The sequence below is a fragment of the Melanerpes formicivorus genome, unplaced genomic scaffold (genome assembly GCF_026170545.1).
Source record: "Melanerpes formicivorus ecotype bairdi unplaced genomic scaffold, bMelFor1.0.p_v2 SCAF_88, whole genome shotgun sequence".
NCBI lineage: Eukaryota > Metazoa > Chordata > Aves > Piciformes > Picidae > Melanerpes > Melanerpes formicivorus.
Genome location: NW_027142440.1, coordinates 1,794,115 through 1,811,091, shown reverse-complemented (window position 1 = coordinate 1,811,091; position 16,977 = coordinate 1,794,115). Strand labels below are relative to the sequence as shown.

The window sequence follows — 16,977 nt, the reverse complement described above, 5'->3', positions numbered from 1 at the left end:
TGGCCCTCCCGCGGCACAGCAGGGCTGCCGTGGCCTCGCTGCACAGCTCTCAGCGCTGCTCCAGTTATTTCTGTCCCTGCTTCCCAGCCCTTCAGCTCATCACTGCACACAGCTCCTCTCAGCTCTGCAGCTGGCACAAGCCCCCCGTGCCTGCAAGCAGGGGGGGAGCTAGTGGGGGCCCCCTCCCCAGCCAAAGGAGGCTGCTCTGCTCTGAATGCTCAAGTGGAGGGTGAAGAAAATGATGGTAATTAATGACATGAAGTGACAAGTAATGAGCAGTGGAATTTCCTGAGCCCTGCCATTCAATGGCCTTGGCTTCTTCTAGGCAAAGCCTGAGGAGAGTGCAAGGAAGCTGGATGCTCAGATTGCTGCTCAGGTTAGAGTGGGAGCAGGTACTCACAGCCTGCCCCACACTGAGCAGCTCTCAGTAAATACCAAAGGGGTCCAAAGCTGCTGAGGGGCCTGGAGCAGCTCTGGGAGGAGCAAAGGCTGAGAGCCCTGGGGCTGAGAGCCTGCAGAAGAGCAGCCCCAGAGGGGAGCTGAGCAATGCTCAGCAAGAGCTGAAGGAGCTGTGGGGGGCAAGAGGCTGGGGCCAGACTCTGCTGAGTGGTGGCCAGGGCCAGGCCAAGGGGCAGCAAGGGGCAGAGAGTGGAGCCCAGGAGGTTGGATGTGAAGAGGAGGAGAAAGTTGTTTGGTGTGAGGGTGCTGGAGGCCTGGAGCAGGTTGCACAGAGAGGTTGGGGAGTGTCCTTGTGTGGAGAGCTTCCAAACCCCTCCTGGGCATTGTATCATAGTATCACAGTATCATAGTATCAGTCAGGGTTGGAAGGGACCACAAGGATCGTCTAGTTCCAACCCCCCTGCCATGGGCAGGGACACCCCACACTAGATCAGCCTGGCCAGAGCCTTATCCAGCCTGGCCTTAAACACCTCCAGGGCTGGGGCCTCAACCACCTCCCTGGCCAACCCATTCCAGTGCCTCACCACTCTCATGGTGAAGAACATCCTCCTGGGCAAGCTGCTGTGGGTGCCCTGCTGGAGCAGGGGGGGTTGGACTGGGTGATCTCCAGAGGTCTCTTCCAACCCCTCCCTGCTGGGATGCTGTGGATTAGTGCTCCTGTAAAGCAGCTGAGAAGGGCAGCAGCAATGATGAATGCCCAGGAAAAGTTTGCACACATCTTCACAAATCCATTTCTTGATGCTCATTGTTACAGAGGAAGGCTTTAGGGAATGAGGCCTTTGTGTGCCTGGCTGAATGCTGCTGCAGAGCTGCTCAGGAGCAACCTGCTTGGAGATCTCCCACCCACCAAAGGGGACACAATCCCAAACTAACTGCAGCAATGGAACAGCTGCAATCTGAGTGAGCAACTTCTCCAACATGAACACAGAAGCAGCCTTCAGAGGGAACTAAATCTGGCTCCAGAATCCAGCCTGGGTCTCCTCTTTGCTCTGTAAGTATGCAAAGTGCTTTGCCACTCTAACCCAGCTGTGGGGAAAGCTGCCTGGCACAGAGCCCTCACTCCCTGGTGGTGTTTTGCTTCTGCACCAGCACAGCCATGACCAGGAGGAGGATGGAGTCATCTCCTGCAAGTTTAATCACTGGGTGGCTCAAGGGACAGAGAAGAATACAACCAGGAGAGGAATTTCTGTTTGTGAAGGATGGCTGAGGGACAGAGGATTGCAGCCTTGCAAGGACAGCCTGGGCAGGAGGCAGAAAGGAGCAGGTGAAGGCCAAGGCTGCAGCGGGAATGAACTTGAGCACTGCCTTCACGCTGCATTCCCAGCTCCCGGTGAGGTGCCTTGACAGCACTTCCCCAGCCTTATTGATACCAGCAAGGCTGCCAGGAAGGTTTTCATGGTCCAAATGTCAGGGAAATGGCACAGAGTATGATCACACACGTTACAGACAGACTACAGCAGCTGCCCTTATGAGGAGACAACTGATATCCTGTGGGCTGAAATCAAGACAGCCGCAGCCAACTGCTTGGGAGCCGCAGTCCCGAGCCACCCAGAGAGAATGTGGAGACCTCAGTGACACACAGCAGTGTGCTCCAGGGGCAGCACCAAGAGAGCTCCTTGGCTGCCTCAGCTCTTCAGCACCACACTTTAGCCTGGCACAAAAGGAGCCAACCTGCTCAGCCCAATGCATGCACTCAAAAACTGGGCACCAAATGTCCAAGGAATCCTTGCAGGCCAGCTGCTCGGCTGCTGAGAGCCACCTCCCTTCCCTCCCCTCCTCATCCATGTTATGGACTGCCCTCATCACAAACCTTTCATGTCAGAAAGGTCATGCTAACCCAGAATGCCAGGAAAAGACTGCAAAACAGTCTCTCTTTTTGAGTCAACAACACAAACCACCTCCAGACTTGTCAGCATCTCTGCACTGCTAGCTCAGGTGATCTCCAGGTACTAAGGATTCAGCAAATCCTAACCCCATTTGCGCTCTGGAGCACCATCATGGACAGCTCTGCCCTTCCAGAACCAAGCAGAACCATCTTAGAATCACAGAATTCTTTGGGTTGGAAGAGACCTCTAAGATCACTGAGTCTGGCCATCAGCCCAGCACCACCATGGCCACTAAACCCTGGCCCCAGGGGCCATGGCCACACCTTTCCTGAACACCTCCAGGGATGGGGCCTCCAGCACCTCCCTGGGCAGCCTGCTCCAATCCCTGACCACTCCTCCTCATCTCCAACCTAACCCTCCCCTGGCACAATTTCAGGCTAGCTCCTCTCCTTCTGTCACCTGATCCTAGGGAGAGGAGCTGAGCCCCCACCTCGCTGCAGCCTCCTTTCAGAATGAAGTGAAGGAAACAATCCTGACTAATGGAGCCACCATGTGGTTAGCAGCACACCAGGATGGCAACACTGACCACAGACTACCAGCCTCAAACACACTCTCTCCTCACAGAATCACACAACTGTTATGGTTGGAAGAGACCTTTAAGACCATTAGGTCCAACCCTTACCCCAGCACTGCCAGGGCACCGCTAAAGCACGGCCCTCAGCACCACAGCTTTGCAACCCCTCCAGGGATGGGGACTCCACCACTGCCCTGGGCAGCCTGGGCCAGGCCTGGACAACCCTTTTGGAGGAGAAATCTTCCCTGAATGTTTATCAGAACACCTTGGAAATAAAAAGCCCCACACAAGACACACCAAAAGTCTGGTGTCAATAAGGAACCCCCCAAAACCATTTCAGGTATTTTTGAGGACCCTGAGTAGCTCCTGAGCCTTTTCCCTTTGGATTTAGCCCTGATAGAGGAACTCTTCCCTGAATGTTTATCAGAACACCTTGGAAATCAAAACCCCACAGAAGACACACCAAAAGTCTGGTGTCAATAAGGAACCCCTCAAAACCATTCCAAGTATTTAGAATAAACCTTATTTAGAATAGACCAGACCAGGTTGGAAGAGACCTTCAAGATCATGGTGTCCAACCCATCAACCAATCCAACACCACCTAAACAACTAACCCATGGCACCAAGCACCCCATCAAGTCTCCTCCTGAACACCTCCAGGGATGGTGACTCCACCACCTCCCCAGGCAGCCCATTCCAATGGGCAATCACTCTCTGTGTAGAACTTCTTCCTAACATCCAACCTGAACCTCCCCTGGCACAGCCTGAGACTGTGTCCTCTTGTTCTGGTGCTGGCTGCCTGGGAGAAGAGACCAACTTCTGCCTGTCTACAACCTCCCTTCAGGGAGTTGTAGAGAGTGATAAGGTCTCCCCTGAGCCTCCTCTTCTCCAGGCTAAGCAACCCCAGCTCCCTCAGCCTCTCCTCACAGGGCTGCGTTCCAAACCCCTCCCCAGCTTTGTTGCCCTTCTCTGGACACCTCCCAGCAACTCAACCTCCTTCCTAACCTGAGGAGCCCAGAACTGGACACAGTACTCGAGGTGTGGCCTAACCAGTGCTGAGCACAGGGCAGAATGACCTCCCTGCTCCTGCTGGCCACACTGTTCCTGATGCAGGCCAGGATGCCATTGGCCCTCTTGGCTGCCTGAGCACACTGCAGGCTCACGTTCAGCCTACCATCAACCAGCACCCCCAGGTCCCACTCTGCCTGGCTGAATATATACATCTGAGGACTGACTCCCTGAGCAGCTCCTGAGCCTTTTCCCTCTGGATTTAGCTCTGATAGAGGAACTCTTCCCTGAATGTTTATCAAAACACTCTGGAAATAAAGTTGATTTCTCTCAGGGTAATCAATGTGACAGCATCCCCCTGGTAGTAAGGAGCTGAGCAGACCTACCCAGCACAGTTCCCTTCCTGCCTCATATTCCTGGAGCATTTCCCAGCGCAGAAGCTGCTCCAGGAAGAGGAATTCCACCCAGAGAGCCACCCTGGCTTTGCCATCGCCCCGCAAGAGCCTCTGCTCGCACCACAGCGGCAGGAAATCACAGCCTGCACTCTCTGCTCGGATTTTCTTACCCAAGGGACAAGAAGAAGTAATCTCCCTGTTGTTACAGCTGTTTTAGTTTGAAAATAAAGCTGCTCTGCATATTTCACTTGATCTAAATAGAGTGGATCTGGGGTTTTTACATCAGCAGATAATATGCAATTATCTCGAGCTGGGTTCTGATTTTGAAACAAGCTCTAATTAGCTCCCCATTTTCTGCTGCTATAATCCTTTCTTCAGCTCCCAGGAGCGTTCCCACTGCTAAGCAGCATGAGGTTAGGGATGATGGATGATACCCAGAAAGGAAGGCAAACAAAAGGGAAATTCAGAATCCCCTGAGATCACCCCGCAGCTGGGTCGGCAAATGAAGATTTCCACATTAGGTCATGAGATGACCCTCGCAGAAACACACACCAAAAAGGCACAGCTCTCCCCACTGAGCCCTCACAAGGCTTTCATGGAGTGTAGAGACTCTCCCTGTCCTTCACACAGGGGAAAGGCGCCTAAACATGAGCCAGCAGTGTGCCCAGGGGGCCAAGAAGGCCAATGGCATCCTGGCCTGCAGCAGGAAGAGTGTGGCCAGCAGGAGCAGGGAAGTCCTTGTGCCCTGTGCTCAGCACTGCTTAGGCCACATCTTGAGTCCTGTGTCCAGTTCTGGGCCCCTCAGGTTAGGAAGGACATTGAGAGACTTGAAGGTGTCCAGAGAAGGGCAAGAAAGCTGGGGAGGGGTCTGGAGCACAGCCCTGTGAGGAGAGGCTGAGGGAGCTGGGGTTGCTTAGCCTGGAGAAGAGGAGGCTCAGGGGAGACCTCATTGCTCTCTACAACTACCTGAAAGGTGGTTGTGGCCAGGAAGGGGTTGGTCTCTTCTCTCTAGCAGCCAGCACCAGAACAAGAGGACACAGTCTCAAGCTGTGCCAGGGGAAGTTTAGGCTGGAGGTGAGGAGAAAGTTCTTCACCGAGAGAGTCATTTGTCATTGGGATGTGCTGCCCAGGGGTGGTGGAGTCCCCATCCCTGGAGGTGCTCAAGAGGGGATTGGATGTGGCACCTGGTGCCATGGTTTAGTCATGAGGTCTGTGGTGACAGCTTGGACTTGGTGATACTGTGATACTGTAAAGACATGAGTGAAGAAAACCTCAGCTTCACTGCTGGCAGCTACAAAATCAACAGCACCCAAAATCGTTGGCTTGTCCAGAGCAGGGCCACGGAAAAAGAGGATTCTGTCACTTGGCTCTGCTCTGGGGAGACCTCACCTGGAGTACTGCAGCCAGCTATGGATCCCTCAACACAGGAAGGATACAGAACTGCTGGAGCAGGTCCAGAGAAGGCCACGAAGATGATCAGAGGGTTGGAACACCTCTGCTAGAAGGACAGGCTGAGGGAGCTGGGGCTGTTCAGTCTGGAGAAGAGAAGGCTCCAGGGACACCTTAGAGCAACCTTCCAATTCCTGCAGGGGCTACAAGAAGGCTGCAGAGGGACTGTTCCCAAAGGCCTGCAGGGACAGGACCAGGGGCAATGGTTTGAACTGAAAGCAGAGCAGATTGAGATTGGATGTGAGGAACAAGTTCTGCCCCAGGAGGCTGCTGGAGCACTGAAACAGGTTGCCCAGGGAGGTGGTTGAGGCCCCAGCCCTGGAGGTGTTCAGGAAAGGTGTGGCCATGGCACCTGGGGCCAGGGTTTAGTGGCCATGGTGGTGCTGGGTTGATGGCCAGACTCAGTGATCTTAGAGGTCCCTTCCAACCCAAAGAATTCTGTGATTCTAAGATGGTTCTGTTTGGTTTTGGAAGGGCAGAGCTGTCCATGATGATGCTCTTAGAGAGTCTCCTCCAACCCAAAGAATTCTGTGATTCTAAGATGGGTCTATTTGGTTTTGGAAGGGCAGAGCTGTCCATGATGGTGCTCCAGAGCTGGACAGGTCAGGCTGGATGGGGCTCTGATCAGCCTGATCTAGTGAAGGATGTCCCTGCTGAGTGCAGGGGGGTTGGACTGGGTGACCTTTGGAGGCCTCTTCCCACCCAACCCATTCCATGATGCTATGAAAATGAAACAAGCCAGGATTCAAAGCATTCCCAAGCACACAAACCATCTCCTGGCACATGGCTACTGTCCCAAGCTCTGAGCATCAGCCATGCCCCTCAAGAAGGGCCAAACTCATCCTGAATAAAAAAACCTGCTGATGCAGTTGGGTGACACTAATTCCAGTTCTTTTTGTTTGTTTCCATGTGATTTGGTTTGTGCTTCTGACACATAAATCATTAACGAGGCAGATTTACCCAAGGGCATTAGAGCATTTAGGTGGAAAGAAATGCACAGCAAAAAAATGGTAGATGAGGCACAGGGAGGCTATTTTTGACCACCTTGGGTACACACAGAGACCATTTCTGTGGCAAACACTGCCACTGAGGGCTGCACCAAATCACCAAAGCCTCCATGAAAGGTCCCAGGCAGAAAACCCAGAGATAAACCATTCTGTGACTCTGTGATTCCACAGCTGGGACTTCATTTCTGGGAGAGGATATGGGCTTTTCAAGATGCATAAATGTTGCTTTCAAAGAGGAAAAAGAAGCTTCCCTCTGCTCTCCCATATATATATATATATATGTAAATATATCTAATGCTTATGCATTCATTCCCACATACAGAGGCCTGCTGGGTCCATCTGTCCATGTGTGACAGTGGAAAACAGGAGGACAAAAGAACAGATTTCTATTAATCACAGAATGGTAGGGGGTGGAAGGCACCCCCAGAGATCATCCAGTCCAACCCCCCTGCTAGAGTAGGGTCACCTAGGGCAGGTCACACAGGAATGTGTCCAGAAGGGTCCTGAATGTCTCCAGGAAGGAGACTCCACAGCCTCTCTGGGCAGCCTGCTCCAGGCCTCCAGCACCCTCACACCAAACAACTTTCTCCTCCTGTTGAGGTGGAACCTCCTGGGTTCCAGTTTGTGCCCACTGCCCCTTGCCCTATCACAGGACACCACTGAAACGAGCCTGGTCCCTTCTTCTTGACACCCACCCTGCAGATGTTTGCAAACACTGCTCAGCTGCCCTCTGGGGCTGCTCTTCTGCAGGCTCTCAGCCCCAGGGCTCTCAGCCTTTGCTCCTCCCAGAGCTGCTCAGCAGCTCTGCAGCCTCCCCTGGGCTCTCTCCAGCAGTTCTCTGTCTCTCTTGAGCTGGGGAGCCCAGACCTGCACCCAGCACTCCAGGGCTCCATCACCCTTACATTAAAGCAGTTCCTCCTCATTCTTCCATGGAACTTCTTATGCTGGAGTTTGTGCCTGTTGCTCCTTGTCCTCTCACTGGGGACCAAACCTCCCCTGCTGTGTTTCCAACCTCAATGTACAGTTGGAGAAATGGAAGGACTAGAGGAGAACAGCCACAGGGCAAGAAAGAACCGTGGGGAGCACCTGGGCTGGCACCACGTCACACACAGCCTGAGCTGTGTCACAATACTCCCTTCAACCCAAGCTGCCTGACTCTGAGCTAGGCCTTGCTACTGTATGGCTGCCATCACCCCCTTCAGCTCTGGAAGGGCAACAAATTGGGTCAGAAACCCAGAAAATTTTGCTCCTTTGATGGACTCCATGGGCAAGGTCCTGAAAGTACTCCCAGCTGATAAAGGTCTGAGAGGTGACTATGAATGCTGGCACTCTGCAGACTGAAGACCTTCTTGGCAAAGCCTTCAGGGGCCACTCAAGGTATCCTTTTCACAGAATCACAGAAACACTCAGGTTGGAAAAGACCCTCAGGCTCACCAAGTCCAACCCAGAACTCTGCTCTACAAGGTTCACCCCTCAACCAGATCCCCAAGCACCACATCCAAACCACCTTTAAACACATCCAGGCTTGGGGACTTAACCACCTCCCTGGGCAGCACATCCCAGTGCCTGACCACGCTTGCTGGGAAAAAACCTCTCCTAATATCCAGTCCAAACCTATCCAGTTATACCTTGAGGCCATTCCCTCTTGTTCTATCATTAATTGCCTGGGAGTAGAGACCAGCACCAACCTCTCTACAACCTCCTTTCAGACAGAGTCAGGAGGTCTCCCCTCAGCCTCCACTTTTTCAGACATTCCTGTTCCTGTATCCCAACACATTACATGTCCCAGAGAACTCACCCAGAGCCATAGAAAGCCATCTGCTGTTCAGTTAGCAAGGAGCTGTTCTTACAGACAACAAGGTAGAGAAGAGCTCACACTGTCACTCCAACAAGTTATGCTGCTGTCTGGCTAAGTAATGAAGGAATTTGTTCCAAACAGTTTGGGGGGGGGGGGGTTTCATCTGACTCCTTTCATTGCATTCAACAATTGGCTTGGAACTTGTTGAATGCATGAAGGGAGAGGCTCCACGCTCAGAGGAGGCTCCCAGACCTTTTCTGGGGTCAGAATTATTCTGATTAATTTCTGGTTTCAAATGACAAGCATGCAACCCTTCCTGGGAAACGTCTCAGAGGACCAGAACATTGGAGCTGGCTCTTTCTTTTTCTCCCCCTCTCTCCCTGCCCAAGAGCAGAGGATCTCTCACAAAGAGAGAATTATTCTTACTATTGCTATTATTACTACTGCTGTTATTATTACTACTACTATTATGGTTATTATTACTACTGCTGTTATTATTATACTACTATTATTGTAATTATTACTACTGCTGTTATTATTACTCCTGTTATTACCACTATTAATACTATATTGATTGATATTAATATTATTACCTCTTCCAAACCGCTGTTTGAACTGCAGAGCAGCTGCTAACCACAGAAAATTCCCCAACTGCCCCCTTCCTCCTTCCCACAACTTGGTTGTGCTCTGGGGGGTGTCAGAACCTTCCTCCTTCTCTTAGGCAAAGAGAGAGGCACCAAGGAAAGAACATTAATCAGCAGGGAGGAGGAAGCAAAGGGCAGGAGCCCATTTCCTCTGCTGTGAGCCTGCTCTCAAGGAGAGGAGGAGGGGGATCATCAATAATATGATTTTATTAGCTGATAGCACAGCGTTGCCTCACCAAACATTAGCTCAAGGGCAGGAGCTGACAAAGGAGATTGGGGGTGTGGGAGGAGAGCAAAATATCCCAGCAGCCAAACTTCCTGAAGGAAATCAACTTTCAGCTCCCAGCCAGCCCCGGGGGAATCCCTCAGGTGGTCGGATTTTAATGCTCTGGGCTTTGCTTCCAATCTTTCCTAATTGCAGTTAGTCATAAATATGATGATTAGCAATAACACTGAGGCCTGTTCCCAGCTCCTCTGATTTCAGATTCCTCTGGAAAATGGCTACAATTAATTACTCATATTTTCCACGGCGTCTCAGGCACTCGGAACTGTAACTCTTCCCCTCGCACAGCACTTGATGCAACAAAAAAGTAGTAGTTAGTGGCACCCTGTTAATGAACAGCAGCCTGTGAAACGTGGCAGGAAATTTCCATGGTCACTAAATGCTTGGCTATAAGGAACAATAGCCCTGTGATTGCAAAGAAGCCTTCCCATCTGGGGGTTGTTTCATGGCTTGTTTTCACCAAGGTCTTTCTGGGTTTTTTTAGGCTTTCATCTGTTTGTTTCAAACTATTCTTCCTAAGGAAAATGTGGGGTGAGTGTCTTCAGGGATTTCCTTCCAGCAAAATCTTGCAGAGTCACAGAGTCACAGAATGTGAGGGGCTGGAAGGGTCCTCGAAAGCTCATCCAGTCCAATCCCCTGCCAGAGCAAGGTCACCCAGAGCAGGTCACACAGGAACTCATCCAGGTGGGGCTTAAATATGTCCAGAGAAGGAGATTTCATAACTCCCCCTGGGCAGCCTGCCCCAGGGCTCTGTCACCCTCACAGGGAGAAAATTCTTCCTCCTGTTCCCATGGCACTTCCTCTGCCTCAGCTTCCACCACTGCCCCTGGTGCTGGCATTGGGCATCCCCCAGCAGAGCCTGGCTCCAGCCTCTGGGCACTCACCCTGCACAGCTTTAGCAACAGCAATGAGGTCACCCTCAGGCTCCTCCTCTCCAGGGTACAGAGCCCTCAGCTCCCTCAGGCTCTCCTCATCAGGAAGATCTTCCACTGCCTTCAGCATCTTTGTGGCTCTGTGCAGGGCTCTCTCAGGCAGTTCCCTGAGGTCCTTCCTGAACTGAGGGGCCCAGAACTGGACACCAGATTCCAGATGTGGCCTCACCAGGGCAGAGTAGAAGGGAAGGAGAACCTCTGTGACCTACTCACCACAGCCCTTCTAATCCACCCCAGGATGCCACTGGCCTTCTTGGCCACCAGAGCAAATTGCTGGCTCATGGTCAACCTCCCATCCACTAGGACCCCCCAGGTCCTTTTCCCCTTCACTGCTCTCCAACAGGTCAGTCCCCAAGCTGTACTGACACCTGGGGCTGTTCTTTCCCCGGTGCAAGACTCCACCCTTGCTGAATTTCATTCCATTTCTCCCTGCCCAACTCTCAGCCTGCCCAGGTGTGGCTGCGTGGCAGCACAACCTTCCTGTGCGTCAGCTGAATGGTTTCCCAGTGGGGAGAAAGAGCAGGGTGAGGTATTCAGAATAAACCCTGCAAGCTCCAGAAGAGTAAAACCAAAGGTGTTTCAGAATGGCAGAAAGGTGGAAGATGATCACAAGCCTTCCCTCTCTGTATCCTGAAATGCAATAACCTTCCAACCCAGGGCTCTGGCTGTGAGTCCAGAGCAGGGCATAAGTGTTTCTCCAGAGCACAGTGGAGGTCAGTCAAGTGTGCTGCTGGTAAGCAGCCTGTGTGGGTACAGTTTGGTACCTAACAGCAGGAACACAGCAGCTCTGTCCCAGCCTATTCCTATACTGTGGCTATCTTACAACACCTTTAGCAGCTCACTTCTGCCTGACACTTGTCTTTGCTGCACCTGCTTTTGGTTTTTTTGCTGCAGAGGGAAAAGGGGAGGGAGACAAAAAAGGAGGGCTTGGAACACCTGACAAAGCCACAGCCTGGTCCCTTCCCTGCCTTCACAGGAACAAAGCAGATTTTGTGCAAGTGGAAGCAGCAGAGGAAAAAAAACCCAACAACTATGGCAGGGAGTAAAGCAGCTGGGGTAAGGAGCTCACATTACAAACCCAAGGCTTGTTGTACAACCACTGTCACATGTCAAGTCGAGAAGCTGAACTGTGGTAAAAAACCCTCCTACAGCAGCGCTGAGCTAAGATCAGACGGAGCCTCTGTACCTAATGTATGCAGCTAAAGATGCGTGCTCCCTACATCTGCCATAGCAACAAGGAGAGAAGGAGGAATTAACTGCATTAATAACAACAACAACAACAAAAAATATGGCAGGGGCTCCTGCATGAGCCACCAGAAGGTGAGGAACCTCTCGGCATCCACAGCAAAGGACACGTAACAAAAAGCACAGAGCATTATTTCACAGCAAATCATTGAAACCGGCTGATTACCTGAGCTTGCACATCCCTGCTGTAGGGAATCCTGTAATGATGTCACAGAGTGAAGGACTAGATAAGAGAGGAGAGGAAAATCAGGGAACAATCAAAGGAGATGCCAAACCACAAACTCAACAGTAAGCAGGCTCAACAAGCAGCAAAGCCCGACCTCGGCAGGGGCCACGCCGCTCACTCGGGGCATTACAGGGGGACAAGCGAGGCCAGCTCTAGCCTGGCCTCTCTGTATCGATAGGCACAGGGATAAGAGAGAGCCACAATCAAAGTGCAATTGCAACACAGCATTCCCCCCCTTTTAAAGTGCAGTTCTTCCTGCTCACCTCCTGAGAAAGCAATCGACCTGCTCCTAGGGACGATCAAAATCCCCTCTGCGACCCTAGCCAGCAGCCCGCAGCATTTCCCAGCTCCCTGGCCCAAGCTTGTTGGATCAGGTAGCACAGCCATGCCTAGGCAGCACCACCCCAGTTAGGAACCTGAGAGCTGATCCACTACACATAAACCAGTGCTGGGTTGAGGAAGGCTCCCAGCACGTCTCCCTAGGGCCCAGCTGGGCTGAGAGCTGGACACAGGCAGGTCCAGCAAGGCCTGGCCTGGCACTGGGTGTGGGTCTCACTTACTGCAGATCTCATAACCAAAAAACAGGAGGAAAGGAAAAAAAGTAAAAAGCAAAAGAAAAAACAAAAAAAAAGCAAAAAAGATAATTTCCTCCTCCTCAATGCAAACAACAGAGTGGAATTTTAATTACCTTGTCCTTGTTGCTGCCCTTGTGCAGGCAGGACACACTGTCCCAGCTCACCATTCAACCAGAGCTGCATACGAATAAATGGTTCTCGGCCTTTTTGGGTCAATTTGCTCCATGGCTTTGGCCTGGAGAGCATGTCACTGACACTTCCTTGGGACAGCCCCAACACCTGAAGTGAAGCAACCAAGAAGGGCACGTTAACACAAGGGGAGGTGGGGAGCAGGGGGGGGGGGTGGGTGTCATTTGAAGTCACTTTGGCTTCCTTTAGTGCCATTATCGCTCCGATAAGGACAACCAGAATTGCAAAAGGAAATCTGCAGGCCCTGGGATGGGAATGTTTTGCCCCCTCTGCTGTGGTGGCCTTCTGGAGAAGGTTTTTTTTTCCCTCTGGAGAGGGGCAGTTTCCCTGCAGCACCAGCAGCAGGAGCAGGGTGCTTTTCATTTGCATGCCTTTCCAATCTCCTGTCAAAGAGTTTTGTCAGTTCTAACAGGAAAAGCAGGGAGTCCAGGCACACAGGGGCAGATGAAACAGGCCCTGATTGGCAGCTATTTTGTTCTCAAACGAAAATAATTGGGACTTTTGAGACTAGGCCTACATTTGGTTGATGTTTTGGGGTATGAATGAGGAGGGGGGTGTGCCTGCACCTGGAGCAGCGGCTGCTCCACGTAGGTAAATATTTAAGAGAAGCTGCCTGCAGCGCGGGGCAGGGGGGTTGGGGGAGGGGGAACTGCAGCCAGGCAGAACACTATTACCTGCCTGGAATTCAGCACAGGGCCAGGGGTTAAAAATCATCCTTAATGAAAGCTGCCACGGGATACTTCCTGACCCGAAGAGGTCAGCCTTTTCAGTTTACATCTCAGCACAAAGCTAACAGCACGATGCCAGCTCCTATTAGACTGCAGGATCGATTCGATGCTTTCAAGGGAGGGAAGCCACCAGGTGCCCAGCGCTTCTCCCAGCCTGGGAAGTGTCTGCTGGTGCTTGGGGAACCCCCCCTGAAATCCCACGTGTCCAATGCTTAGGGCCCACGAGGTGAGAAGCGGGGAAGGCCTTGCGGTGCCTTGTGCAGCAGAAACCAAAGGACCTGCCCAGGAATGCCTCCAAGCACACGGAGAGACCAAGCAGTGACTGAATCCTTGCCTGCAGACCAAGGGCAGGAAGGGGATTTTCCCTGTCTTGGTTTAAAAACCCTCCTGAGCATTTCCAAATATTAAGGCAAAAAAAACCCAACCAATGCTCTTGTGCCCAGAACCTTCACTTAGAGCAAAACTGAAGACTCTCCAGTCAGGACAATGGCAGAACTGAAATATTCCATGGACTCTCTCCGTTAAGCATGGAATACTGAACCTCAGTGACTGTGGATGCCTTCTGAGCTGGGGGACCCAGTTTCTAATCACAAGTGGCTGGAGCCAGTCTCTGTCTGTTTAAATGCTTCCTGGAGGGAGCAGATCTATTCCCCCTGGACACACGGATGGGCCATCCCCCCTCTGCTCAGCCTTGCAACACGAGGAGCACAGGGCACACAGACAACACTGGTGGAAGAAGAGAGAACCAGTTCTTTACCTTTTCCCCAAAGATCCTCTGGCAGATGCCATTCTTTGCTAGCTTTTCCTTGACCTGCCGCGTTAGCTCTATCGTATCCACCTCCTGGTACATATAAATCTCATACTGCTCGGGTGTCAGTGGAGGAACTGAAGGTTTGGATGGCTTGGACAAGGACACGATAGGGGATGAAGGGAGAGGGCTATTCTGTGGCGTCTCGCTGCGACTCGCCCCAGTCATGCTCAAGTCCGAACTCTGGGAGTACGGAGATTCAGCGTTTGGCCACTCTTTCCAGTACTCTGAAGAAGATGGTCCTTGGAGCTGGCTACGATCTGGCCTAGTCTGATTGCTGACCTTTTCTTTTCCACCACTGGCTTCCTCAACTTTTACATCTTCGGGCAGAGCTGTATTTCTTCTCTCATGCTGCACAGTATTCCACCAGTGGTCCTTCCAAACACCACCACGTCCCAACTCATTTTTAACATGCCTCAACATACCCTGGGCAGAATCACTTATGCCATGAAGCTCTAAGACAGGTGCCTCCTGAGGCTCCTTTTTGAGCCCAGAGAGGTTCTGCAATGCAGAGATACTGGAATCAGTGACAGATGAATGTTTCTTCAGGGATATGGCCAAAGGAGAATAGCTGGAAACCGAAGACATTGCAGGTGTAGATACTAGTTTGGGGGAGAGGATAGAAATGTCAGCTTGAGATAAGGGTGGTGTTTTTAAGGCAGGTTCAAGGGCAGCCTGCTGTGCCTCCATTTCCCGTCGGGCTTGTTGCAGAATGGATCGAATAGCATCATCAGAATTGCCACTGCTAGATGCAGAAGGCGGCTGAGCCGGCTCAGCTATGAAAAACAACCAAGAGACTAAATGCAACAGAGGAATATGCTTCAGCTTCAACATCTGCTACTGTCAACAGTCCCCCACCAGAAAGCAAAACACAACAAAGCAGCAAAACAAACCCCAAAGAAAGGGCTGCAGGACCTTGCTGGATGGGAGGGGGAAGGCTTGCACCTTCCAAAGGGAGCTCAGGTTGCCAAAGCTTCTGGCTGGGAAATTCTGAGAGCTGCCAGCTCAGAGCTCTTGGACTACCTGCAGGTTCACTGCCAAAGAAATGCCTTTGCAAGTCAAGCCTTCACCTCTTCCTCCCCCTCCCCACGTGGTCAATAACATTTTATGGGTCGATTTATCAAGTTATTTAACCTTTCACTTCTCTCTCCACAAATGAATTGTAACAGACACTCAAAAGGGAGCACAGCTGCGCTCACCTGGACAGACTGCTAATAGTCTCTGACAGTATAAAGAGAGCCCTTTTACCTCCCAAAACCTAACACACAAATTACAGCAAAGCAGGAACTTCAGGAAGAGACCTCCTGGTTTCATTTGACAAGCTAAATAATGCTCTTGCTTCCTGTTTTCTTCTCCCATGGGGCCAACCACTGAAAAAAAACCAGCTCCACAAACCCCAGGCTGGTGCCTGGCCATCGCTCTCCGCCCTAGCTGAAGGCCTAGGATGGAGCCAAAGGTGCCCTCAGAAGAGGTGACACCTAAATGCAGCAGGAACACAGAAAGGGACACATTTTTACCAGCCCTATTTACAAGAGTTTGCAGTGACAGGACGAGTGGTAATGGCTTTGAGACTGGAAATGAGGAAGAAATTCTTTGCAGTGAGGCTGGGGTGACTCTGGCACAGGCTGCCCAGGGAGGCTGTGGCTGCCTCCTGCCTGGAGGTGTTGAAGGCCAGGCTGGATGAGGCCTTGAGCAGCCTGTGCTGGTGGGAGGTGTCCCTGCCCATGGCAGGGGGTTGGAACTGGATGATCTCTAAGGTCCCTTCCAAACTAACCCATTCCATGAATCCAGTGGTGAACCTGGACTTGGGAGGCTGCTGGGGATGAGCAGAGACTGGAACGTGGGTGTAGAATTATCTCTGCAGGGCCAGGAGGGTTTTGCAATGGCTTCTGTTTCCATTTAAGCCAGAGGTCCCCAGTGCTTGGAAAGGAATTCCTCTGGAAGCTACTCTACAGAGAACAGGGAAAGGAAAGCACTAGAGAGGGACAGGGAACTTGTACAGTGCCAGAACTGGCCTGAAAGTGAAACAGGACTTGGAACACGCTGTGTATTATTCTGGTAATAATAGGCCTCCTCTGAAGCTATTTCCAGCTTTGCCTCCCTACATTCCTTCCTGTCAGACACTATAAAAGCTGAGAAATGGAGAAGGAAAAAAAACAGACAGTGGGATTACAGCTTCTGGTTTATCTGCTGGTTTCACAGGGGTTTGGAGGCTGAATTAATACTGGAAAGGAAAGCTGCAAATCTCAGATGAAAGGTGGCACTGAGCAAGGTGCTTCGCACACAGCCTGTGATTTCCTCCACGCCATCATGGTGTGTATGAAGCCATGTGATTTAAATCATGTCTTAACCAGGCTCTTCTGCATTGCCATGAGATTAGTTGAGTTTTCATCTAAAAGACAGCTCTCCCAAAGGGTAAATTAGAGAGTTACTTCAGAAAACTAATCAAAAGCACTAGAAAGGACTTTCTGCTTCAGCATCAGCCCCTCAGCAGCACTGGAACCTCTTTTAAGGGTGTAAAAAAAGAAACCCTCCTTTTGTAAAGGTGGGAGGGCCATGGGGTAGTCAGAAATCTGCACTGCACAACAGCATACAATGAGAAGTTAAACTTCTCTCAGGCCATGATGTGACACTCATGACATTTTTGGGAAAGGAAATGCTTTTTGGATTTGCCAGTTCCTTCACTGAATGCATTCTGTAACCCAAACTGAAGCCATAGGGGAGCTAGAGCCCAGCATGCAATTTCAGCACATGATGCCCACAGTACAATGGTGCTCTGTGACTGGTAGGTACTGGCTAGACTGTGACCTTCACTCCAACAAATCCATTCA

General features: G+C 51.5%; 1 protein-coding gene across 8 annotated transcripts in view; it reads right to left on the bottom strand.

The window, feature by feature from the left end:
• The window catches only part of CUX1 (cut like homeobox 1), a 461,619-nt gene that overhangs the window by 113,084 nt on the left and 331,558 nt on the right, over positions 1–16,977 (bottom strand). For 4 of the 8 annotated variants that reach the window (XM_068165412.1, XM_068165415.1, XM_068165416.1 and 1 more), the window contains 3 exons: positions 14,096–14,922; positions 12,535–12,700; positions 11,787–11,843 (listed from right to left, as the gene is read on the bottom strand). The exons of 3 other annotated variants lie outside the window; for them this stretch is intronic. In XM_068165412.1, coding sequence (XP_068021513.1) covers positions 11,787–11,843; positions 12,535–12,700; positions 14,096–14,922 — 1,050 coding nt within the window. The remainder of the gene's footprint in view (positions 1–11,786; positions 11,844–12,534; positions 12,701–14,095; positions 14,923–16,977) is intronic. One more of the 8 variants, XM_068165414.1, reaches the window with a different exon arrangement.